Raw genomic sequence first — 27,121 nt, 5'->3', positions numbered from 1 at the left:
CGGTTGTTTGTATCTGCTGTGGGTGGGAGTCACACACCTGCTAAAGTAGATTCCGCTGGGAAGGAATCTCTTTGGCCGAACTTTGGTGACTTCCCCTCTCTGCTATGGCGGGCCCCTGGCTCCTTGCCGGAGTGTCCGAAGGGAGGGGTGGAACTGGCTTGTCTCTGGTCTGACACAATCTCTGGTTTTAATTCCCAGTTCGCTATTTCGTAAAGGGTTGGTTAGATTCCCTTCACGCTGTCTCGGGGGGCGGGGGTTGTTCGCCGGATGGGCGGGGCTGTTAGTAGAGCTGGGAGGGCACACGCTTTCTGCTGGGCCAGGCAGGGACACTTTTCGCTGGGCTGGGCCGCTGGGGGCTGCCTGTAGAGCCGGGCAGCTGCGGCCGTGTGGCTAAGATCCGGGCGGGCGGGGTGGCCGTTCGCTGAGCGAGAGCAGGGCCACCCCGGGACGGCGAGATGGCGGGTGCCGTCTGCGGGTTCGGGCGGGCCGCGCCGCTCTGGGCCGCCGGCCGCTTTCTGAAGTGGCTGGTGGCCGCGGGATTGTCTCTGCACCCGCCGGGGGGCCGCCTGTAGAGCCGGGCAGCTGCGGCCGCGTGGCTATGAGCCTGGCAGGCGTGGTGGCCGTTCGCAGAGCGAGAGCAGGGCCTCCCTGGGACGGCGGTATGGCGGGTGCCGTCTGCGGGTTCGGGCGGGCTGCGCCGCTGTGGGCCGCCGGCCGCTTGCAGAAGCAGCTGGTGGCTGCGGGACTGGAACTCCGCGCCCGCGTGGCCAGCCAAGATCCACTTGTCTGGGACAAATTGACACTTCTAATAAACCTACCAATTCCCGGCAGGTCCCCTGTTAACGGAATTTTGCTAAAAGTTCCTCAGTAGGTAGACTGCCGCTGTTCCAATGGGTCTTTCTGATCCCGTTAATGAGGAGACATTGGAATCGCTGCTTCCTCGCCGGCGGCCATGTTGGATCCCCCCTATTCATATTATCTTACTGATGATGCTGAAGCTCAGAACAGTTAGTGAATGATACTAAGGCTATTTAACTAGTTAAACTCAAAGAAAACATTATCAAATTAATTTTCTGATTTGATAATGGCTTTGTAGAAGAATGTCTTTTTTCCTTTTAAGAAATACACTCTAAAGGTTTTAGGGATAAGGAGATATCACATCTGCAGTTTATTTTCATTTGGTCCCGAAAAAAGAGAAAGATATTAAGAAAATATATGTGATAAAATGTTAACATTTGAGTAACCTGGCAGAAGAGTGTATGTACTATTTTTTCAACTTTTCTGTAAGCCTGAAATTATTTTGAAATAAACAGTTAAAAAAGATACTTCCCAAACCTAGGTATTTTGCTGCTAGTATATTCATGCTATTTTCCTATGTTTTGAGAGTTGTCAATTTAACTTTTTTTTTTTTTTTTTTGCCTTTTATTTTATAAACACATAGAGTGTTTTCCATGAGATCTCTGGGAGGATACTGCATGATAAGAGACTTTGCTTTTTTCAGTTAAAAGCATTAAAATAGTTAAATTGTAACATAATTTGTACATATTTTTGGAAAAATTAAAACATGACAATACAGTTGATCTTTGAACAACATACGTTTGAACTATATGGGTTCACTCAGAGTTGTCTCTCTTTTTTTAACTTGCACCAATTTGAAAAAAACTTTCATATGAATCCTATAGACTGGAAATATTGAAAAGGTTAAGAAAAAGATGTGTCAATAATACATAAAATATACATAGGTAATAATCTGTTTTATTATTTATTAATGTTAAATTTACGCCAATCTATTATAAAAGGTTAAAATTTATCAAGCTGGGTGCAGTGGTACATGTCTATAATCCCAACAACTCAGGAGGCTAAAGCAGGAGGTTTTCAAGTTCAAGGCCAGCCTGGGCAACTTAGTGGAGAACCAGCAACTTAGACCCTGACTCAAAATAAAAAAATAAAGGGATGGATATGTAGCTCAGTGGTAAAGCACCCCTGGGTTCAATCCCCACCAAAACCAAAACAAAAAAAGTTAAAAATTTGTGAAAACTTACTTATGTGCACATACAGATCATACATGGTGCCATCCAGATCATACATGGTACCACTGTACGTAATGACAATAAACAGACATAAATATGTAGTTTTAAATCATAACTGTATGAAGTTAACTGTGGTACCTTATGTATTACTGTATTATGGTAACCTCCTCTTGGTGCTATTAAGGTACATTCATGTCACGGTTATCTGATTATCCACTTGAAATGCTGAATTATGTTAAAAATTTTAGTTTGTCTCTCCAATAAATTGTACATTATAGTAAAAATTGATCTCTCATGGATCTTGTGTAATTTTTCATTGTATATATTAACTATAGCATGCAAAATAAACATTAATTGAGTTTATGTCATTGGTATGGCTTCCAGTGAACAGGAGGTATTAGCAGTTAAGGATTTTTTTTGTATTTGGTGTTGGGAATTGAACTCAGGGCCTCATGAATGCTAGGCAAACTCTCTATCACTGAGCTACATCCCTAATCCTTTTTATTTTTTAAGATAGGATCTCCTAAATTGTCCAGTATGATCTTGAATTTCTAATCCTTCTCCCTCAGCCTCATGAGCAGCTGAGATTACATGCATGCACCACCATGCCTGGAAGTAGTTAAGTTTAGGGGGAGTCAAGTTATATTTGAATTTTTAACTGTTCATGGGTTGGGGTCCCTATTCCAGTGTTGCTCAAGGGTCAACTGTATTTACTTTGGCTAATTCTACGCAATGTTAGGTTGAAATGGTAGTATTACTTAGCAAATTTTTTAGTAACTGTTACCTTTGTGTGTATTCTACAGCCCAAGTCTGTCATTGTTGGATTAATTAAAGAAATGATTGCCAAGTTTCAAGAGGAACTTCCCCTATATTCTCTATCATCATCTGATGAAGCGCGGCAGGTAGACATGCTAGCCTATATTGCAAAAATCACTGAAGGTTTGTATTTCTGTCAGATTGTCTTAAAAGTTATGAGTTTACAATTTCTTACTAATGACCTTTACTCTCTGCTATTTTAAATACATATGGACATTTATATGTATATTTTTGTGTTCAATTAAAAATCCCATATATATATATAATAAAGTTCCATACTGTTTCTTAAAATATAAAAAAGAAATTTACTCTTTTATGAACAGGTAAAATAGTTTTTGTTTCATTCAAAAACACTTGATATATAATAATCATCCCAAACCTTTTTTGTTATGTGTTTATGTAGTTCTTGTTTCATTCAGAATACTAGATCAGAAGATCTGTAATTCTCAATGTTTCTTATTGAGAATAAAGTCACATATTCATGATTGGAAAATTTCAGTAGGGTACTAAACTTTTGTATTTTTTTTTAGTCTTATACAATATTTTTTTAAATATTTGGAAAGACACTTTCTTTTTAAAAGGATAGCCTCCATTTACTAGAATATTTAAAATAAGACTCATCTTTTTTATCAGTACAAGTGTTACTAATTTAATGTAAATGTACAATTTACATTAGAAATGCATATACTTTAAATGTGTGATAAAATTTGACTGTTTGATTTACCTTTGTAGCTATCACCAAAAACAATATGTAAAATCCATTCTTACATTTTTAGTTAATAGCTCCTCTTCTACAAGAAACTCTGATTTTTATAAGTCTTCTTTCATGTATTTATTTTTTTCAATAAGTATTTTTAAAAATTTTTTTTAGTTGTAGAGGTACACAATATCTTTATTTATTTATTTTTATGTAGTACTGAGGATTGAACCCAGTGCCTTATGCATGCAAGACAAGTGCTCTCCTGCTGAACTACAATCCCACCCTTCAACAAGTATTTTTAAGTGCTTATTGTGGACTAACAGCATGTTTTCTAAGTAACTGAAGTTTGGCGTTTTTTAAATTTTGGGTTTTTTGTTTGTTTGTTTAGTAATGGGAATTGAATCAGAATCACTTTACCACTGAGCCACATCCCCAATCTTTTTAATATTTATTTTGAGACAGGGTCTTGACAAGTTGCTTAAGGCCTCACTCAGTTGCTGAGGCTGGCTTTGAACTTGCAATCCTCCTGCCTCAGCCTCCCGAGTGACTGAAGTTTTTTTTTGTTGTTGTTGTTTTTATGTTATCTGTGTATGGAGGTGCACATTTGTAATCCCAGTGATTCAGGATTGCCCAAGGGATAGCTGGGGGAGTTGATGTGATTTTTTTTTTTTTTTTTCATTCTCAGCATCATCCACTTTTCTTGATAGGTGTCTCAGACATAAATTCAAAGAGTTGGACAAATTATGAGATTAAACCAGTCAATAAAATTACCGTGGTTGGAAATGGAGAGCTGGGTATTGCCTGCATCTTAGCAATTTCAGCAAAGGTATGTAAGCATAGTGGTTATAAATACATATATCATAGTGCTACACTTTTAGGCAGTTTTATTAACATTCAAAAAATAATGGGTTGGCTCGGCACAGTTGTAATCAAGCAACTGGGGAGGCTGAGGCAGGAGGATCACAAGTTCAAGGCCAGCTCAGCAACTTTGTGAGGCCCTAAGCAACTTATTGAGATCCTGTCTCAAAATAAAAAATAAAAAGGTCTGGGGTGTAGCTCAGTGGTAAAATGCTCCTAGATTCAATCCTATACCACACAAATAAATAAATAAAAATTTTAAAAAGTAATGGCTTCGTTTTGTTATGTAGGAAAACCTCATTTTGCCTGAAAATATATTTTGTGACAAAAAAATAGCTGAAAGTTCTCATCAGTCATGGGTAGGCTTTGAAAAAGTAATTTGAATAATGGTGTCTTCTTAATCTAAGGGAAACCTCAAAGTGACATTCCTCCGACTTAGACACAGATTATTTTGTGATTTTTGAGTCATGGTGTTTTAATTAAATTATATTTAATTTTAGCTATTTATAAAATTACCATTTTTAAAAAAGGACTGCCTTTTCTTATATAATTGCTTTCTTTTGGGATCAGACTTTCTGAGTTAATATGTTACATTAGTTTATGTTTTGTTTTATTTATATTCCTGTCAGTTCTTTTTTCTAAGTCTTTTCTAATTGTTTACATAAAGATCTACCTCCCAGTGAGGTAAAACAACTATCATGGTGATGGCATGTCTATAGTCTAGAAAACAGCTGTCACTATATGTTTATTTAGTGACTGTTTTTCTTTTTCTAAAAAGTTTTTCTATTAAAATTTGATTATTTTGATGTCTAAATTCCTCCTTTTCCATTTAAGACTCACATATATCTTGAAGGTAGGTTCTATTTCAGCAAATAATCAAGTTAGAATAATTTTAAAGTTGACTGTTCAGAATAGTATATGCTGAATTTTGGCATATTATAGTTTCATTTTCCTTACCTGTTTTCCTCATCTGAGTACACTGTTAACTCTTAATTGGAATTTGAGTTGTTTTTACTTCTTTTGTTACTAAATAAAATACTTTTTATTTATTTTACAAAGTAATGTAAAAGAAAATAAATATATAAAATACTTCTTACATTACTTTGTAAGTTGCTTATTTTCTGACTTTCTTTTGGGTATACATCATCTCAAAAATAATACTAGTGAGTCAGAGGGTATGGATTGTTTTATGGCACTCTTATATTAGTAGACTGCTCCTCAGAAAGGCAGAACTAATTTATGCTGCTAAGAATAATGCATATGTCAGCTGCTTTTTGACATCCCTATGGTATTAAGTTTTATTAATTTGGGAGAGGGGGCAGAGCTGCTGGGGATCAAACCCAGGAGTACTTTGGCACTGAGCTACATCCCCAGCCCTTTTTATTTTTTATTTATCTTGAATAAGGGTCCTGCTAAGTTGCTTAGGTCCTTACTAAGTTTCTGAGGATGGCCTTGAATTTGTGATCCTCCTGTTTCAGCATCCCAAGTGGCTGGGATTACAACAAGTGTAATTAATTTTTTTTTTTTGGTAATAATTTTACTTTTTTTGTTAAATACAGGTAGGCACCTTTTAAAAGTCATGTTTCCTTAACTGTTAGAAGAGTCATTTGTCTGTTAACTGTCTAGGTATAACATTATTTTTTCTTTTTTAAACATCAGCATTTTGATACAAGGTATAATATTTAAATAATATATCAATAATAGCAGTCCAATAGTGGCAGTAGTAGTAGTAGTGACAGTAACAGCAGTAACTAATCTTTACTAAATGCTTACTAGATGCCAGGCACTTGTCTAAACACTTGTCTTAATTCATTTTTACAGTGACCCTATTGTTTTCACCATTTTACAAGTGAAGAAACCAAGGTTCGGGGAGGTTACCCACTTGCCCTAAGTCACACTATTAATAAATGGTGTCACCAGGATTTGAAAACAGGTTGTCTGTATACCAGAACCTGTATTCTAGATCCTTACTGCTCAAAATATGGCTTTCAGACTAGCAATATTGGCATTTCCTAAGATTTTGTTAGAAATCCATAATTCTACTTCTAATTCTGCATTTTAATAAAACCCCTGGTGGGGCTGGGGATGTGGCTCAAGCGGTAGCGCGCTCGCCTGGCATGCGTGCAGCCCGGGTTCGATCCTCAGCACCACAGACAACGATATTGTGTCTGCCGAGAATTGGAAAATGAATATTAAAAAAATTCTCTCTCTCTCTCTCTTTAAAAAAATAAAAATAAATAAAACCCCTGGTGATCCATATGCTTTACTGATTCATTATAAAGCTTGAGAAGCTCTTCTCTAAGCCACTATATTATACTGCTTTATGATAATTGCCCCCCTCTACTGGGATTGAACTCAGGGATGCTTTTCCACTGAGATCATCTCTAGCCCTTTTTCTTTAAGACTTTTTTTTAGTGTGAAACAGGGTCTCATTAAGTTGCTGAGGGTATCTCACTAAATTGCTGAGGCTGGCCTTGAACTTTTGATCCTCCTGTCCCAGCCTTCCAAATTTCTGGGATTACAAAGTACCTGGCAAGAGTCATGATGAATATTTTAGTTTTTTTTAGTCATTTGAATATTCTTACACATAATATGTAATTTTTTACATATGCTAATAAACTTGTAGGATAATTCCTATAAATGAGATTGATGGATTAAAGGAACTGTTAAATTTAGATTTTAAAATATTTTAAATTTTTGAAAGAAGTTGTCAAATTATTCCCTGTATCAGTTGTATTAGTTTATTCTCACACCTACACTGTATGAGAATACCTGTTTTCCCACAACCTCTATTGTTAAACTTTTGGGCCTTAGTGTGTCTGATAAATAAAAATGGAAATGCTAGTTTTCCTGGCATTTTCGTTGTGAGTGTGGTTAAAAATAAAAAAATTAATAGCTACAATTTAGAGAGGACTACTATGTATGTCAGTCCTATTATCAATCATATAGTTAGTCATATAATCAATCTTATAACCACATGCAGTAAGACTTGAGTTCAGTGACTGTCCTAGTGTTACAAAGTTCACATATAAAATAGTAGAGTTGTTTTCTTAACCATTTTTTTGCCTGAAAGTCTGGTAGATCTCTGGATACTTTTGCCCATGAACTCTTAGGTTTTCCTACTACTTTGGAGAAAGCCCTTCCACAAATATTAACTAACTCTTGGAGTTTCCATGCTGTTATTTATAGTCAGCCCACCAGGCCATCCAGGGAGCCATTATTAGGCATGTGGAATATTTCATGAGCTCTCTGAGGAGGGTACCACATGATAGTACAATTTGACTTTAGATTTATGGATATTTTTTTTTCCTTTTTGATCCTGGGAATTGAATGCAGGACACTCAACCACTTCCACGTCCCCATCCTTTTTCAAAAAATATTTTTGATTTTAGAAACATAGTCTTGCTAAGTTGTTTAGGGCCTTGCTAAGTTGCTGTGGCTGGCTTTGAACTTGTGATCCTCTTGCCTCAGCCTCCCAAGCTGATTATTATTTTTTTTTTTTTAAGCAAAAGCTGGAATAATTTTGACTTTCATGCTAGGAATGAAGTGCTAAAATAGGCCCCCAAATAATTCTAAACATTTCAGAATTGAAATTATGATACAGAATGAAAACAAACTCAGGAACAATATCAAACTTGCTGAGTGAACCAAGTAATCTTTATTATTTATCCCATAAGAAAACTTCTGCAATCTATAAGGCATCTAAATTTACTCCTTTTAGATCCTAGTTTACAATAGTTATGCCCAAGGGATCACATGAAGTTCATAATAACTTCTTGATTGCATGTCACTTTTATTACAATTGTGTTACTTATCCATTTTTTTTTAGCCATATCCCCACTCCCCCTTTTTTTTAAATGTTGAAAGTGCATCTCATTGAGTTGCTGAGGCTGTCTTCAAACTTGCGATCCTCCTGCCTCAGCCTTCCAAGCCATTGGGATTACAGGCATGTGCAACCACCCCTGGCTTTACTTACTCTTCTTCAGATGACACAAGCCCTCACTTCTTAATTAAATTGAGTAATTGGTCCTGTCCAATGTAATATGTTTCCCTTTCTTACTATACCTTACAGGGCATTGCAGACAGGCTAGTCCTTTTAGATCTCTCAGAAGGAACAAAAGGTGGAACCATGGACCTTGACATATTCAACCTGCCTAATGTGGAAATCAGCAAAGGTATGGTTATTCTGCCTAAAAATGTTTGCTTTACTTGCTCTTATATTTGAGTCTAAGAATTAGCACTGGGAATTTAACTCAAGGCCTCTCATATGCTAGGAAAGCAATGAGTTCTACCTCTAGTCTTTTCCATTTTTGAGACAGCATCTGCCTGGCTGGCATTAAACTTGTGATCTTCTTGTCTTACCCTCTTGAGTAGCTGTGATTTCAGGTATGTGCCACCATACCTGGCTTAAGTTCTGAAATTTTAAAGCTGAAAAATACCTTCAAGATTAACTAGTATAAGTCTCTCATTTTTTTTCCTTTTTAACAGTGGGATTTGTTATAATATATACAAGCTCCTCATTTTGTCACAAGATGTGTCTCTGAAAAAGGGTCCAAGAAGTTCATGGAGAAAGAGGGGAACTTGACTCAGGACCAGTGGGGTTTTGGGCATATGTTATGGAAAAGAATTAAAGTACATGCCACTCGGGCATAGAGAGAGGTTTATTTAGGAAAGATACATAATTAAGGGAAATCTCAAGAGACAGACACTTATGTGGGTAAAGCAAGGCATATGCCCTCAAGGGAGAATGCAGGTCTTTTTACAGATGAGAAATGAAGTTTTGGTGCTACTTTTTAAGGAAACTTGGTGAGGGGTGGGTATGGAAAAGTGTATAGGAATGATATCAATCCAGTGATCTCAAGACAGTTTCTAGTAGTCTGATATGTATCAGGATCCTTAGGCTGACATGGTCTTTATTATCTGATCAATAGTGCTAAATTATGGGTTCTTCAAGACATTATATCTCCTCCCCCTCCCCTTTGCCTTTCTCCTTATTCTCTCTTCTCTCTCCCCCCAACCCTCTCCCTCATCCCCCATCTTTACCTCTCTCCTTATTCTATTATTAAGGGTTTAATTACAGTGCACAAGTAAATTTACAGACTTCCCAGGAATTTAGGAGACATAGGTGTGGAAGGAAGACTGGCTTGGGAAGTTATAGGCCTGGAAAAGTATGCAGAACTTTTGAACCAAAATCTTATTTTCTGGTTCTTCCTTTATGACTTTTTGCCTATTTCCTATTCCTTCTATCCTACCTCAATTTTATGCACTGGGAAACAAAGATTCAGATAAGTTAAGTAACTTGTACAAAATCATACAGATCATAAATGATTATGTTAACAGAGTCAAATGGGCAAATAACATCCAGATTCATTCATAGTGGCCATAAGGATTTGTTATTTGACTTATATTTCCACATGAATTTGTCTTTTGATTGCTTCCTTTCTCAGAACATATTGGTTTAAAGCACTGATCTTAGTGTTAGACAGTGGTTTGCATCTTAGCTCTGCTATATTAGAGCTCTGATGTTTGTCAGATTATACAATCTCTCAAAAAAATTCAGTTTTCTCATGTGTGAAGTAGGAGACTAGGAATATAGCTCAGTGGTAAAATGTTTACCTAGCATGCATAAGGCCCTGAGATCAATCTCTAGCCCTGAAAAAATAACTAAAAATTTTAACAGTTATTTTTTTCTATCTAATTTTTCCCCCTTTGGAGATGGGGGTCTCACTGTGTTATCCAGACTAATCTAGAACCCCTGGGATGAAGCATTACCTCAGCCTCTTGAGTAGCTGGAAATACTTGACTTCTCATACTTTATTTATTTATGTACCAGGGATTGAACCCAGGGGCACTTAAGCACTGAGTCACATCCCCAGCCCTTTTTTAAAATTTTAAGATAGGGTCTCATTAAATTGCTTATAGCCTCACTAAGTTGCTGAGGCTTGCTTTGAACTTGCAATCCTGCCTCAACCTCCTGAGTCACTGGGATTACCAGCATGCACCACTGTGCCTGGAAACTTTTCACATTTTAAATTTTTAAAAATTGAGTCTATTTTATAATGTCTATTATAAATTATAGGATACATTTGGATAGATAAATACTATATTTGGGAGTATTTGAAATTTTTTTATTGAAAATTATCTTGGTTAAATGTTAACAGCTTTTTGTTAAAAACAAGAACGACAATAACAACAACAACAAAAAGCAATGCTTAAGTAGGACTAATGTGTTCATTTTGTATGACATGCTTAAGTCATTTACACGGTATCTTTTCCCTTCTATTTTTATCTAACAGTCATGTTAGATGACTAACCTGGACCACTGTTGATTGAAAATTTTTTGAAAAAATATATAATATATAATAATATATAATATAATGTATAATAATATATATAATTTATTTGAAAATATTTTCCTACCAGGGATGCATGATTTAAGAGGACACCTATAGTCCCAGTTGCTCAGGAGGCCGAGGCAAGAGGACCATGAGTTCAGAGCTAGTCTCAGCAACTTAATCAAGGTCTTAAGCAGCTAAGCAAGAAGACCCTTTCTCTAAATAAAATATTTTATTTTATTTATTTATTTATTTATTTTTTAAATTATTTTATTGTTGGTTGTTCATAACATTACATAGTTCTTAACATACCATATTTCACAGATTGATTCAAGTGGGTTATGAACTCCCATTTTTACCCCGTATACAGATTGCTGTGTCACATCAGTTACATTTCCATTGATTTACAAATTGCCTTTCTAGTGACTGATGTATTCTGCTGTCTATCCCATTCTCCACTGTCCCCTCACCCCTCCCCTCCCCTCCCCTCCCCTACTCTCTCTCCATCCCCTCTACGATAATATTTTAAAAGGGCTGGAAATGTACCTCAGTGGTTAAGCGCCCCTGGGTTCAATCCCTGGTACCAAGAAGAAAAAAAAGGTCATTGAAAGACACATTTTCTAAAATGTTTCTACCAGTTTATAGATCAGATCAGATTGTACATAGTATAGTTGTTTGGCTTGCTTTTGCCTTTACTTGGGTCCCCTGTATTTCTTGACTATGTTTTCCAAATAATGTATAAAAACACATAGTCTCACGAGCCTGAATGTACTAAGAATAATGGTCAGAAAAACTTAAATCTCTGTTCTTGTGAGTTCTAAAAATTGGGTGTTATAGTTTAGTAAACCTGTAGGAGCCTTGTAGGAGACAATGAGTTCATTTTGCTTCTCTGGAAAAAGTACTGTAGCTGCTTTAATAATCCTTTTGTAGGCCTCTTGTGGAGGATCATTTGGGGAACAGGGTATTCTCTTGTGTCAATCATTTCCAGGGAGTGAAGTTCTTAAGAGACTTCTTAACTCGTCCAAATCATTTTAGGAGACTGTTTAGTACATGATCCCTAGAGGTTATGAGGCCATTTAGGACTTCAGGAAATTATTTCTTTCTGTGTGTCTCATTAACCATCAATAACTATTCCCTCAGATAATAGAAAGCACAGAAACAATGGAATAGATAACGGATGGTGCATGCCACCAAGAGGGGACTCAGTAATTATCTATTGAATGTTGAATGAATATATATCATCTTGGGGCATGTTTTTCATGTTTTCCTAATTGATTTTGGTTGTACATTTCTGATGACATAACTTAATTACTAATACATGAAGCAATTTTAAATGTAATGGTAACTAACATCCCATAAATATATGGAGAAGTACATTAACAATGTGGGGAATTAAAGCTCAATATTAACACCACACCATGACATTCATAGATGATTGCAAGTGACTGATTATCCATTAGTTGTACTTTGCCTCATTTAGTTTTTTCAAATAGCTACTGTAACATTTTGGAGAGATTATATATGATCATGTAATACAAATATGTAGACACATACTTACACAAATAGTTATGCTCATGTATGCATGAACCAAATCAGAAAATACACTTAGAAACTGGTAAGAGTAGTTGTTTTAGGAATTAGACTGCGGAATCTGGCTGCTCTGTTTGCACATAATTGTGTGTGTCTGTGTGTGTGTATTTATATATTTAAATCCGTTTTGTTGTGCTAAAATATACATAACATAAAATTACTATTAGTGACTTTTAACACTAATTCATAATGTGTATTCAGTAAATTCACAACATTGTGTAACTATCACCACTATTTAATTTCTAGAACATTTCATTACCCACAAAAGGAAATTCTATAGTACACAATAAGTAATTGCTTCTTATTTCCCCTCCTCTATCCCCTGGCAACTACTAATCTGCTTTCTGTCCCTATGAACTTACCTTTTCTGGATATTTTATATATACTTGTCCCTTGGTATCCTAACCCTTCTACTATTTGTGCTATATGTTGCTTAATGAGAAATAATATCTCATTCACTTTTGTGTTCTTAGAACTCAGTACTATCTGTGCTTTTTGTAGGGGGGGTTATGAATTCGAATTAATTTTATTATGATCCTTAACCTTGTAATTTATATCATAGGTTTATAAATCATGCTTAAGGTTCTTCTTAATGATCTTCTTCCCATTATTAAATCATCAACTTCTAAGACAAGACTTGATGAGTCAGATAAAGATCTTGGACTGCTTTCCAAGAGTAAAGAACTTGTTGCCTATGGAGCAGTTTACCAAAACCTGGCTGTGTATCCAGACTCATATGGAAGGTTGCATTCCTGGAAGCTCCCTTTATCTACTTAAATGAAATCCTCAGAAAATGAGATAATCTGCATTTTTATTAAGCTTTCCAGGTTCTTTAGAAGCACCGAGTCGAGCATGTGAGGACTGCTGCAGGGAACTGACAGAAATGGAAGACTACATGGTCAAAAGCAGCTTAAAGTTTAGATGAAAAGACACACTTGCAAGAAATAAATAGTAATTCATAACAAGAGTAAAGAAACAATATGTGATTAATTGCCGAAAGAACTGTCCAGACAGTAAAGACTCTTGGAGTTAAGTGGAGAGGATTACTTTAGCCTGAGTAAGACTGAGATATGTGCCAGGTTATGATTTCATAGACTGGGGAGATTTGGACAGAGAGGTAGAGGAAACTGTACCAACTGCTAAGCGACTAGATCTGAAGAGTTGCAAAAATTAAACATAACTCAGTTCTCACAGAGTGATAGCAATGTTTGGTGTAATAGTCACATAAAAGCACATCAAACATGTGGTAAATACAGTGAGAAACATTCCAGATGGAAAGAATTTGAGCAAAAGCCAACATCAGGAAAATGAAAAAATGCTTTGAGGAATGACTATAAGATCAGTAGAGTTTGAGCCAAAAGGTTATATAAAGAATACTTAAATATACTGTCTTTTAAACTCAAGAAAAGATTAAAAGGCTTGGGATCTTAATCTATGGAGCAGGAGACCTTTCTTGTCCTTTTCAAATCCTGTAGACACCAACCTCTTTTGTGTACTCGTATGTCAACCATGAGGGTGAGGGCATTTCTGTTATTTAAAGTAGAGGAATCAGCCAGGTGGGGTGGCACATGACTGTAATCCTAGTGACTCGGAGGCTGAGGCAAGAGGATTACAAATTTGAGGCCAGACAGCAATTTAGTGAGGCCCTAAGCAACTTAGGGAGACCATGTCTCAAAATAAAAAAAAAGGGCTGCGGATGTGGCTCAGTGGTAAGTACCCCTGGGTTCAAACCCTAGTACAAAAAAAATAAAGGAAGCTAAAGGAGGAAAAGAAATATAATTCTGGCAAAATAATTCAGGAGCTAGATTATAAAGTTGTAAATTGAACTGCTCGCTGGTTTTTAATATGGAGAAAGCTACCATGTACCAGTTTCCTCATCTTTTATGAGAATGTAGGACTATTTTTAAATATAGTCTGTTTACTGGCATCTGAAGCCAGATTATCTGGGCTTGAATTCTGGCTCCTCTACTTACCAGTTTTATAACTTTAAGCAAATTACTTAACTTCTCTGGGCCTCAGATTACCCATCTATAAAATGAGGGTAATAATGCCCATTCTGTATTGTGGACTAGATTAAATAAGTAACTGTATGGAAAGTTGTTAGACCACTACCTGGCACATAGTTGATGGTATGAAAGGTATTCCTTCCAGTTCTTTAGGTTTTGTCTCATGACCAGGTATCCGTTCTAAACCCTAGAACACAGGAATTACTTAAGAGGATTCATGAAGAATCACAGTTAAATTCAGACTTGGGATCTACCATCACCAGAACTATGTCAGAATCTGAGCTTAAACTGGGTAAAGTATTTCCCAGTGGACACATTATATAAGAATTTCCTTCTGAAACTACTTTAGAAAGATGGCCTTAGAGAAAGATCCTTTTTCAAAACAAAAAATAAAAAGTTGCTAAGAATATAGCTCATTGACCTAGCACCGCTGGGTTCAATCTCTCACCACAAAAGAAAGAAAAAAAAAGAATATTAATTATTATTAATTAACTACTGTCCCCTGGATGCTAATATTCATTTACAAATGTTGATTAGTCTCATGCCTTTTTTATTTTATTGTTTTTCTGTTGTTTCTGATAATAACAACTGGCCACTGTTTTGGCATGCACTCACTGTAAAATACACAGTGATGTAGAAAATATAGTTGTAAAATAGCATATTTGTGCTTGAGAATCAGAGGAAGGAACTCCATAGGCCAGCTTTTTCCCAAGTCATAACTGTTGCTTACCTGTAGGTCCCATTAAAAGTAGTTGTTACCCAAAAACAGCTGGATTTAAGTATAAAAAAAAAAGTTAAAAATGAGCCAAAGCCAGGTGCAGTGGTACACACCTGTAATCTCAGCTACTCTGGAGGTTAAGGCAGTAGGATCATAAGTTGGAGGCCTGCCTTAGCAATTATCAAGATCTTATTTCAGAATGAAAAATAAAGGGCTGATGACCTGGTTCAATCCCCAGTGATGGATGGATGGATGGATAGATAAAATAAAAACTTTTAAAAAGGGTTGGGGGATGTAATTCAGTGGTAAAGTACCTCTGGATTTAATTCACAGAACTGGGGAGGGGAAAAAAAAAAGAATGGAGATATTTTAATTTAGAGATTTTCAAACCAGGTTTTTTGTTTTTAAAGTAGAATCCTTAATAAATAAAACAGATCAAAGCAGCACTGCTGTGCTTGGAGAAGCCAAAGAAAGTGGCCTAGAGTCCTCCCAGATGGCCTCTGAGTCATTTTCAAGAAATTCTAAACTCAGTTTAGAAGTCAGTTAACTGGTTGTAATTTCATTTTGTCTACAGCATGTTTCCTTAAAATTTTGTGAATTGCATATAAAACTCAATCTATGTGAATGTTCTTGGTCCTATAATTTTGTTTATCTTTATTGCTGTCCCCCCTCCTCCCTACTTGGGATATACTCTAGTTCTTAACCTTCAGCATTTTGTACTGAATGCTGTACAGAAGGATTGGAAAGTAGGATTGGTCTGGAGGCAGATCAATGCCTAAAAGTTCTGAATTTGTAGAAAAGAAAAAAAAAATTTATTATGAACTAGAACTCGTTTAAAGCCTCTATCTTGAATTCAGACTGTTTCTTTTTATTCATTAGATTTGTCTGCCTCTGCTCATTCCAAGGTGGTGATCTTCACAGTCAACTCTTTGGGTAGTTCTGAGTCTTATGTTGATGTTGTGCAGAGCAATGTGGATATGTTCAGAGCCCTTGTCCCAGCTCTGGGACATTACAGTCAACATGGTGTTCTGCTCGTTGCATCTCAACCAGGTAAAAAGTTTTATTTTAAATTAATTTGATGGTTTAATATATCAGTAGAACTCCCATTACTGATAAAAGCCATAAAACTTTAGATTATAAAGGGAAGGATAGAATATTCAGTAAATGGCTCTTTTAGTTAACAATACAGTATTTCTACATACTATCAGTTATTTGTTATGATTATCATTAATCAAAAGATTACAACTTAACAATGTTTTATGAAATATGATATTGGGTTCCTGTTGTTAGTCATATCTTCCTTAGTAAGAAAATGGTTAACCTCCTGCCCTTGCCCCAAGAAAAATGCAGTGACTTATGTGAAACATTATAACTCTGAAGTATTATAAAATGTTAGTAACATCTCAGAGTGCATTTTTCACTTTTTATATTTTATAAATTGTTTTGAAAGTGTTTTACTTGAAAAAGAAATATTTTCAAGGCGTTTGGTGTTATTGAACTCAAATTGATGAACAGACTTTAAAATGTTCCCAGTACAGGGTTATGGTATGTATTTCACTTGTTTTTCTAAAGCAGTTGGTGGAGGGACATTGGTGTCTTTGATTTCTGACATCCTTTTGGCATGTACAAAAAAAGAGTTGTGTTTTTGTTTAGAATACTATACTGAATAGTAGTAGTTTTTTAATTGATATTTTCATTTAAAAATAGAAACTCAGCTTAAAATAGATACAGAAAAATTTTATTAGTTAAATGAAATGATTACTTTCTATATTCAGTTTTCTTTTCTTTCTTTTTTTTTTTTTTGCCTAAATATTCTAGGAAATTATATGTTCCATTCTAACAATTTAATATGTAAGAACAAAGTTGTGTAAAGTCTTTTTGAAACCTGGTTAGTGTATTTAGAAAATATATATTTATGCCTCAATGCATTTAGGATCTAAGAAGAATATATAGAAGCTCTAATATACCTTGGTTATTATAATAATAAATATTTTATTTGTGAACTAGACTCAAAATGCATAGTTTTAAATCTTTATATTTTTCACCTTGTATGTGACATTTAGTGGAAATCATGACCTATGTGACATGGAAACTGAGTACATTTCCTGCATATCGAGTGATTGGAATTGGATGTAATCTTGATTCACAGAGATTACACTATATTATTACAAATATCTTGAAAGCACAGACTTCAGGCAAAGAAGTTTGGGTTATTGGTGAGCAGGGAGAAGACAAAGGTAAGAAATACATTTTTATTAGTTACATTGATAAATCACCAGTGGTCATGACAGTTGGATATATCTGGGGACTTTAGAATTGTGGAGCTTTTTTGGCTTTTGTTTCATATTTGAGTGCTTTCTGTATTTTGGGCCCAGTATTATAAATAGACTCTTCATGTGTGTCATTGTCCTTCTAATTACTTTTCCTAAAGTGTAAGATTAGGCAAGATCTGTTTGTTAGTAAGGTTTTATAATTTCTTTTATTGCATTTAAGAGTCCCAGGACAAATTTAAAAGTTTAATTTTCCAGAAAAAGACATTTAAATATATTTAAAACATTTATAAAACCCTTCTTTATCACTCATCCCAACCTCCAATCTTACTTATGTTTCCTAAATTTAAATCTTCTCCCTATAGGCAAAGGCACATAAAGTATGGCATGTTCATGGGATTAAAAAAAAAAAAATCTGGACTATTTGTTGCAAAGAATTTTAACCAGGTCAAGCTGGTTGAAATCACATTTTGGAGATCTTTGAATACCTGATCAACAAATTGGAAGGTGAATCTCTGGCAGAGGGAAACCATGAGAATGAAATGTTGAAATGGTACTCTATTTAGCAGAGGTGTTGTAGGTAGAGCAAGGCATAGAAAATAACCTTTCTTCCTGTGGGGAGGCAATCATTTAACTGAAGAACTGGAGAAAAACCATGTATGTTAAAAGTTAGATATTAAACCATGGTGCCATAAAGCAAATTGTCTTCTCTAAACTATTTTCTTGGAATATAAACTCTGTATCTGCTTTGATGCCATTAAAACAAATAAAATTACTGACAGTGGTGACAGCTAGGTTAGAGGTAACTTTTAAACATTTATACTTTTCTTTATTTTCTAATTTAATCATTATAGATATAAAGGATTTATGTAATTTTAAAGAAAAATTAAAAAATAAAATACAGCAGTATCTTAAATCTGTATAAATCTGTACTAGCTACCTATAAAGTTCAGTGCTATAATGAATCAGGCTATAGAATAAACCTTAAAAAAAAATTCTGACAGTGTGATTGAACAGAAATGGTTTTTAGAGCTGGGGATGTAGCTCAGTGGTAGAATGCATGCATGGGGCTCCAGGTTCCATTCCTAATACCACACACAATAAATAAATAAATAAATAAATGGGAAGAAAAGAAAAAAAAAAGAAAGGGAAAAAAAGGAGAAAGAGGAAGGGAAGGATGGATTAATTTTCAGGCTCCACAGTTGCTTCCTGATACAAAATACTAAACGATAGATTCCTCAAAAAGGGTAGCAAACAAGAACTTGGAGTAGATGTATTGAGTAATGAATGTATGGGGATTCAAACAAACCCGAGACCCTGAATTTTACTCATTAACATTGACATTCTGGTCCATGTTGATCTCTTGTTTGCTGATCAATCTGTACTCAGTTAAGACATTACCAGTACCACTGAAGCTATCTACCTAAGTACTTTTCCCTAGTCTACTTCCTTGCTTGCCATCTAGTGGTAACATGAGACCACTATTTGGGGTTTTGTCTTTTGCTTTTTATGGTACTAGGAATAGAACCCAAGACCTCACACCACTGAGGTACACCCCTAACCCTTGGGTTACTTTTAATCCTGTCTTCTCTCTTGCTTCAAAGACATTTATTCTGTAGATCAGTATACTTACTGGCCTTAATGTGAGCAATCCACAAGATACTTCTGGAAAAATATACCCTGACTCTCTAACAGCTGTAGAAATTCAATCCCAAAATAGAAGGTTTCCAAAGGTGGAAGGAATTAGTCTCAGTGCAGTTCCCAGCAGAACAAATGGCAAGTGCTTGCAACATTTAGAAGCCTATTATATGCAGACTTCTGAGGAAACAGTGCTTTCTACTCCTACAGTAAAACAGCAATTCTAGTGCTGATATTGATAAGAAAGAAGAGGTAAGGAGGCTACAAGTAAACTTTAAAGATCATATTTCTTGGGGATTGTAGTTCAAAATCTTTTCTCATCCTTTGTAATTAGTATAGCAAATGCAGTGCAATCAATAGAAAAATAGCTATTGCTAGAGAAGGAAAAAACTTGTATTAAAAAGACTAATACAGGTACTCTTCCCTAAAAAAGATTATTTGTACACTTTACTCCTTAGACAAGCATTGGCAAAATATAACTAATTCTTCATTTAATTTTTAGTGCCCATGTGGAGTGACCAAGAAATGAGTCATAGCTCTCAGGTGCAGCTGTCCAACAGGTAACACACTGTAAATCTGTACCTGACTGACTAAAAATTATGTACTTCATAGCTAAAATAATAGCTATTTACATAGCATGTACTTATCAAGCTTCTATAAACAAAGCTAGCTATAGTATGGACAAATCCAAAAGCATATGGGAGCAGAACCCTGGTGTGGTGGTACACACCTATAATCCCAGCAATTTAGGAGATTGAGGCAGGAGGATTGCAAATTTAAGGCCAGCCTCAGCAACTTAGCGAGATCTTGTCTCAAAATAAAAAATAAAAAGGGGTGCTGGAGTTGTGGTTCAGCAGTAGAGCTCAGCACATGTGAGGCCCCAGGTTCCATCCTCAGCACCACATAAAAATAAATAAATAAATAAATTAAATAAAGGTATTGTGTCCAACTACAACTAAAAAAAAAAGGGTTGGGGATGTGGCTCAGTAATTAAACATCTCTGGGTTCAATCCTGGTCATGCCCCTCCCCCCAAAACTATAATGGAGCAGTATTTTATTTTATTTTGCTTTTTAATTTTTTAAAAATATTTATTTTATAGTTGGACACAATACCTTTTTTTCACTCATTTATTTTTTACGTGGTGTTGAGGATCCAACTCAGGGTCCCGCGCGTGTGAGATGAGCGCTCTACTGCTGAGCCACAACCTGAGCCCCGGAGCAATATTTTATAGTTTTTGGTTTCTTTCTTTTTTTTTTTTTTTTTTTTAATCTTTGGTTTCTTATCTGAACAGTGTTTTGCAAACTTTGCAAACTCTTCCAGATAACACAGTTGACATTTAAAGGGTATAACATATTCCTTATTTGTAAACAGTGATTTATTTCTCTCATATCTAAACATATGAGGATATTAGCAATTTCCTTACAAGAGTTCATATAACTTAAAAATTTTTATGTATTAATCATACATAAGTACACTTGAAAATCAGTCTAATATGAATAAATAATATGTTCAGGAGGAAAAAATATAATGTATAGGTCCTTGTATCTTTCACTTTTGTTTGGAGACCTTTTGAGAGTCAAGCTCCATAAAGTTGGACTTTATACACTATATATTTTCATACCATCACATAATAACAATTTTTCCTGAAGTCCAAGTGGTGATGACTTTTGTTTTTTAATTTTTAATATTTTTATCAACGCCCCCCCCCATTTCACAGACTCCCTTGGGACAAAGGGATTTTAGTTTTTTTTTTTTTTAATATATTTTTTAGTTATAGTTGGGCACAATACCTTTATTTTATTTGTTTATTTTTATGTGATGCTGAGGATCGAACCCAGCGCTTCGAATGTGCTAGGTGAGTGCTCTACCACTGAGCCACAACCCCAGCCCTATTTGTTTTTTTTTTTTTGTTTGTTTTGTACTGTAGTAACTAAAGATTGAACCCAGAGGTGCTTTTGAACTGGGTACATTCCCAGCCCTTTTTTTAATTTTGAGACATAGCTCACTATGTTGCTGGCCTCAAACTTGTGATCTGCCTGTCTCAGCCTCCCAAGTTGCTGGGATTACAGAACTATACCACCACACTGAGCAGGATTTTAGCTTTTAAACTTTCAGTTTATGTTTTTTAGAATATAACGACTGGAATTTCCTTCTTATTTAGAAGATTAGTGTGATATGATTCATTCTAATTTGATTATATAATCTTAATTTATAGATTTTTATTTGTTTGGTGGTTCTGGGTATTAAACCCAGGGCCTCGAGCATGCTAAGCATTTATTTACACTACCACTAAGCAATATTAACTGCAGTTTATCATTTTTGTGGTATGGGGGATGGAATGCAGGGGTGCACTACTGTTGAGCTACATCCAGCCCTTTATATTTATTTATTTTATTTTGAGACACAGTCTCACTATGTTGCTGATGCTGGCCTCAAAGTTATGATCACCCTGCCTCAGCCTCCCAAGTAGCTAATATTACAGATATGCACCACCATGCCCAGCTCCTCCCTATACCTTTTGAAAGGAATAAATTTAAATGATTGTTTAATTTATATGGTTCTTTTAACAAAAATAACATATGCTTATTATAAAACTTCAAATACTACAGATATTTATAAAGTAGAATGTAAAAAGCTGGGGTAAATCTATCTTCCAGAGAAGTTTTAGTGTCCAGTTTTTTTTAATGCTTCTACAAATATATTATTATTGTTTTTATAATAGACTTATGCTACTTACACTGTCTTGGAAATTTATTTTAAAAAATAAATTTGTGATATTTTTCCATATTATACATGACAATCTAGTATCTAATTTTTCAGGGGTCTTTTTGGTAGGATATTATTTTTCCAGTACTGGGCACTGAACCTGGGGTGCTTTATCACTCAGCTACATTCCCAGCCCTTCTAAATTTTTTTTTTTTTTTTACTTTGAGACAGGGTCTTGCTAAGTTGCTGAGGCTGGCCTCAAACTTGCAATTCTCCTGCCTCAGCTTCCCGAGTCAATGGAATTACAGGCGTATACCACTGGCTACCTATTCTTAAGAATAAAAGCTATATGATACTACATTTGGTAATAATTTATTTATTTATTTTTTAAATATTTATTTTTTAGTTTTAGGTGGACACGATATATTTTATTTTTATGTGGTGCTGAGGATCAAACCCAGTGCCTCATGCATGCTAGGCAAGCACTCTACCACTGAGCCACAACCCCAGCCCGGTAATGATTTATTTAACGGTCCCCTTTTGATCGAGTTGTTTCCAAATACAGAAAACATGTTTATGTGTATATCTTTACACATTTGAGTATATTACTATAGGATAAATTCCTAGAAGAATAATTTTTAGATCAGATATTGCCAAATTTTTCTAAAATCTTAGATCACTTTATACTCTCAACAGTAGTTATAGGAATGCCTATGTATAGCTTCTTCAAATTTAGTTATCAGACTTTTAATCTTTGCCAGGGGTAATAGGCAAAACTGGTATTTATTGTTTTAATTCCTAATTAGTTAAATCATCAGGGTGGTGAGAATCTTTTAAAGCATCTGTATGTTCTCTCTGTGAACTATGAATCTGACATTTTAAGGAAAGCTTAAATAATCATTCAATTATCTGAAAGCCTTCCTAAAATCATTGCTGTATAACTCTTATTTCTGTGCATAAAAACACCTAGTTAATGCCTTAAACAGAATGTAAAACAAAATGGTGAATATTTTTTGCATTTTCTAAGGTCTTTTTTCGTTTCGTTTTGTTTTTTGTAATCTAGAGCCATGGAACTATTAAAGGTAAAAGGTCAAAGATCCTGGTCTGTTGGACTATCTATAGCTGACCTGGTCGACAGTATTGTAAACAATAAAAAGAAAGTACATTCTGTATCAATTTTAGCAAAGGTAATGGTTATTCTCATTGTCTCATATTTTAAACTTTCATATTAATAATATAAAACCAGCAAAACTATTGTTCACACTCTAATGCAGGTGTCTTCAAAGTCACCAGCTTTCAGTGTAAGATGTTGGAGGAGGCACTTCAGCCTAAGCCCTATGCTATTTAACTGTGAGAAGTCTGGATCTCTACCAGGTTGTCCTCTCACCCTCATGTAATTTTTGGGAATCTCCAAGCAGTGTTTATATATTCCATAAACAACTTCTGGTTGTGATTTATTACATCAGCCAGCCACATCACCTCAAACTGATGTGCCAGCTTGTCTCAGCTAGTTATCAGTCTGTTTCTCCAATTGTCTGTCTTTTGCTGCTTTTACACAGAGCATAAATTCCCTAGAGTATAGCTAAGATGAAACACAAATACTTAATCAGACTTTCATGAAGACTTAGAATACCAGGAGCGAAATACAATAGGGAAAAGAAAACTTAAAAAAGGTTACTGTATTGTACCCAGATTCCATGGGATGTCCCTCTCCAAGGAATCTACTTTGTCCATCTTTTTCTTATGATATGACCTTTTTTTTTTTTTTGCAGTGATTCACTTCTATTATAATCCCTATATTTTTCATTTTAGGGATATTATGATATAAATAATGAAGTGTTTTTAAGTTTACCTTGCATCCTTGGAACTAATGGAGTATCTGAAGTCATTAAAACCACAGTGAAGGAAGACACAGTGACTGAGAAACTCCAAAGCAGTGCATCCTCAATCCATGGTCTCCAACAACAGTTAAAACTTTGACTCTCAAACACAGTTACCTGAAAGAAAAGATCATTTAATTTTGCCAACATATATTAGATTTGAGTATGTCTGTGTCTTATTTATCTTACAAACTGCTTGGTTAAGGTAGATGGTTTCTTGGTTAGCTTTGTCATTTGATCCTGAAGGAGTTAGATAAAGAAGGAGAAAAAAATCTAATTTCATTCAGGATGCTTAACATATCTATACTGTTCTTTAAGTTACAACAAGGACAAACATGCATCTGCAGTGTGTAATATTTTAAATTGTGTACCCCAAACTCAAAGCACACTAATCACTTTAAAGGTTACTTTTTGACATTTATAATAAATATGATAACCTAAAGATCCAGAATTGGCCTTATTTATAAAATCTGTGCTAGGTGCATATTCAAAAGATTCATAGTTTAATGTTGATGTTCTTTTGCAAAATACGGTTGGTAATAATGGTAAGACATTTTCTTTTCCTTTTCAAATTCATTAGCTACCAGAACTGGGAAAGAATTTTATATGCACTTTAAAATAGTAAAAGGCAAATGTAAAGTTTTTAACATATAAAGAAAAAGTATATGTAATTTAATTTCCAGTAGGATTTCCTTTCTGAAATTGTCTATAACCTCTTCTTGGACTATATAAGATCCCCCACATGACATGTGATAGTAGTAGAAGCATGGAAGAAATGTTTGTTTTGGTAGAAACAGATTATGAGTAAAACCTTTTCTTTTAAAGCCAAAATATGAAGACTTCATAAAAACCATTGGTCTTAAGGGATAGAGGCTGAGTGGACTGATGGTTCTGAGCAAATCCTTTAACCACTCCAGAAGAAACAATTCAGAGTACATATGCTTTAGAAATGAATCATTAACAATGTTTTTAAAATTTTTTTTTGGTTGTAGATGGACACAATATTTATTCTTATGTGGGTGCTAAGGCTAGAACATTCCTCACACCTGTGAGGCAGGTGCTCTACCACTGAGCTACAGCCCCAGCCCCTCATTAATAATGTTTTCATGCATTAAATAGAGCATATTATTACTATTTTGATACACAACTAATAGTAACAGCTAACATCAACACTATATAACAGGAATTATAATTAGCACTTTACTATTTTATTGAATCCTCATAATAACCCACTAAGGTAGGGTCTATTATCATCATCTTATAGAGGAGAAAGTTAAAATTTATAGTCTTTACTTTTTTAAGGTACTAATAGGGATAAAATGCTTAACGGCCAAAATAGTGATCACAAGACCCTAAAGTTGAGGTCCTAAATACTAGGAAAAATTACTTTCATTCTCTAAAAGTTTACTTTTAAAAAACAAAAATTTTTAGAAAGACTAATTCCCTAGCTTCCTAATCTGTCCTCAGCAAACAGCAGAGGCAGCTATGAACTGAGATAGGCTTTTATTTAGTCATCTAGTTATTTATTTGGAATTTATTATACTCCAGGCACTAACGGTGAACATGCCTGGACGAGGTACAAGCATTCCTGATCCTTATAATCTAGTGTGGGAAACACAATAAATCAAATCCTACATATGTACAATTCCAATTGTAGTAAGTACCGTGAAGAATCCAAAGTGTCTTGTAAACATAATAGGTACATACAAATCTGGGCAGAGAGATAGAAGCCAAATGATTTATAAGGGTAGACACATTGTAGAGGGTAAACAGTCATTCTAATGCTCACTTAATAAAAGTGGTGAACTTCAGTAATTAAGGTAACATTCAGTATCCCATATTTAAGAAAGTAAAAAAGTATTTAATATGCTTGGAAAGATTCCCACCAGATTAACTGGATAAAAATTGTGGACACTTGGGGTGGGGGTGTAGTTCAGTGGTAGAGCATTTACCTAGCACACACAGACTCTGGGTACTATCCCAGCACTATAAAAACAATGACCAAAAACCATTTGGATATTTGAAGAGATAAGCATTAGATTTGATTTGATTTGATTATTTTGGTTTTACTCTAACAATGTATCCTTTTTTATGAAATAGTAAAACTGAAAGAAACATATCTTATATTTTTAACTAGCCTTTTATAATAAGTGATAATTAATCAAAAATTTGGTAATTTCTAAAATCTTAATTTATAACTTCTTTTCTTTTCTTTCTCTAATATATTCTTGAACAACAATCTAACTGCAAAATATTATTGTCTCCTAGATAAATTGCCAAGAGTTCACTACATTAATTATAACAGGAACATGACAATACAACATTTAGAGTACCTACTGTTATTCCAAATATTGTGTTAGAATTTGAATATTCCAAGATGAACAATGGTCCTTACCCTCTAGAAGGCCACAATATAGAAGTAATTCTGCTTCAGACATTCCCTTGAATATTGAGTATTAGTAATTATGTTGTTAAGTTCCACATATATGTCAAGAAGCAACTACCACCAACTACCACCTCACTATGATTTGGTGATAATTTAACATTCAGTGCTTCTGTTAACTTTCACTTTTTTGTTTTTCCATAATTATGCAGTGCCTCTTCTTGTTATGATTTTTAGTGGGGCTTGTATTAAAAATGTTTTTGTGATACTATAGTAGAAGATATATTTTTACTTTCCAATTTATATTGTTTTCCTTAAATATCAAGAATAATGAATAAAGTTTGATTTTTAAATTCACCATGTGATGCCTGATTTATTCAAGTTAAAGGAAGTTTGTTCAGATTTGGAGATTTGTTTCATATAATTCACATAGCACCCAGTACATTTAGTTACTTAAGTGACTCTTAAAATGAGATTGGATTTTATCAACTATTTTCAAAGTTTTAAAAATTATTTTAGCAAAACTTTTTTTTTAATTATTTTATTGTTGGTTGTTCAAAACATTACATAGTTCTTAATATACCATATTTCACAGATTGATTCAAGTGGGTTATGAACTCCCATTTTTACCCCGTATACAGATTGCTGTGTCACATCAGTTACATTTCCATTGATTTACAAATTGCCTTTCTAGTGACTGATGTATTCTGCTGTCTATCCCATTCTCCACTGTCCCCCCTCCCCTCCCCTCCCCTCCCCTCCCCTTCTCTCTCTCCATCCCCTCTACTATAAATCGTTTCTTCCACTTATATAATTTTTCTCCTACTCCTCCTTTCCTCTTATATGTAATTCTGTATAACCCTGAGGCTCACCTTCCAATTCCATGCAATTTCCCTTAACTCTCACTTTCCCTCCCGCCTATCATCCCTGTTTAATGTTAATCTTCTTCTCCAGCTCTTCGTCTCTACCCTGTCCTTGGTTACTCCCCTTATATCAAAGAAGACATTTGACATTTGTTTTTTAAGGATTGGCTAGCTTCACTTAGCATAATCTGCTCTAATGCCATCCATTTCCCTCCAAATTCTATGATTTTGTCATTTCTTATTGCAGAGTAATACTCCATTGTGTATAAATGCCACATTTTTAAAATCCATTCATCTATTGAAGGGCTTCTAGGTTGGTTCTACAAT

General features: G+C 34.9%; 1 protein-coding gene and 1 long non-coding RNA gene across 8 annotated transcripts in view; one reads left to right on the top strand and one right to left on the bottom strand.

The window, feature by feature from the left end:
* Nucleotides 1-23,648, top strand: part of UEVLD (UEV and lactate/malate dehyrogenase domains) — a gene marked incomplete at its 3' end in the record, with an annotated part of 46,383 nt that extends 22,735 nt beyond the window's left edge. For 5 of the 6 annotated variants that reach the window (XM_081278735.1, XM_081278736.1, XM_081278738.1 and 2 more), the window contains 8 exons: nt 2,834-2,969; nt 4,254-4,372; nt 8,477-8,579; nt 15,933-16,103; nt 17,117-17,290; nt 19,464-19,521; nt 22,732-22,855; nt 23,481-23,648. In XM_081278735.1, coding sequence (XP_081134861.1) covers nt 2,834-2,969; nt 4,254-4,372; nt 8,477-8,579; nt 15,933-16,103; nt 17,117-17,290; nt 19,464-19,521; nt 22,732-22,855; nt 23,481-23,648 — 1,053 coding nt within the window. The remainder of the gene's footprint in view (nt 1-2,833; nt 2,970-4,253; nt 4,373-8,476; nt 8,580-15,932; nt 16,104-17,116; nt 17,291-19,463; nt 19,522-22,731; nt 22,856-23,480) is intronic. The other variant, XM_081278739.1, reaches the window with a different exon arrangement.
* Nucleotides 1-27,121, bottom strand: part of LOC308640827 — a 73,404-nt gene that overhangs the window by 43,268 nt on the left and 3,015 nt on the right. For both annotated transcript variants that reach the window (XR_014020358.1, XR_014020359.1), the window contains exon 2: nt 23,521-23,665. This is a non-coding gene — a long non-coding RNA (uncharacterized lncRNA). The remainder of the gene's footprint in view (nt 1-23,520; nt 23,666-27,121) is intronic.

This window comes from Spermophilus citellus (genome assembly GCF_964194105.1).
Source record: "Spermophilus citellus genome assembly, chromosome: 2".
In the NCBI taxonomy this organism is placed as follows: domain Eukaryota; kingdom Metazoa; phylum Chordata; class Mammalia; order Rodentia; family Sciuridae; genus Spermophilus; species Spermophilus citellus.
Note: the sequence above shows the minus strand (reverse complement) of the source record. Positions and strands in the feature narration are given on the sequence as shown.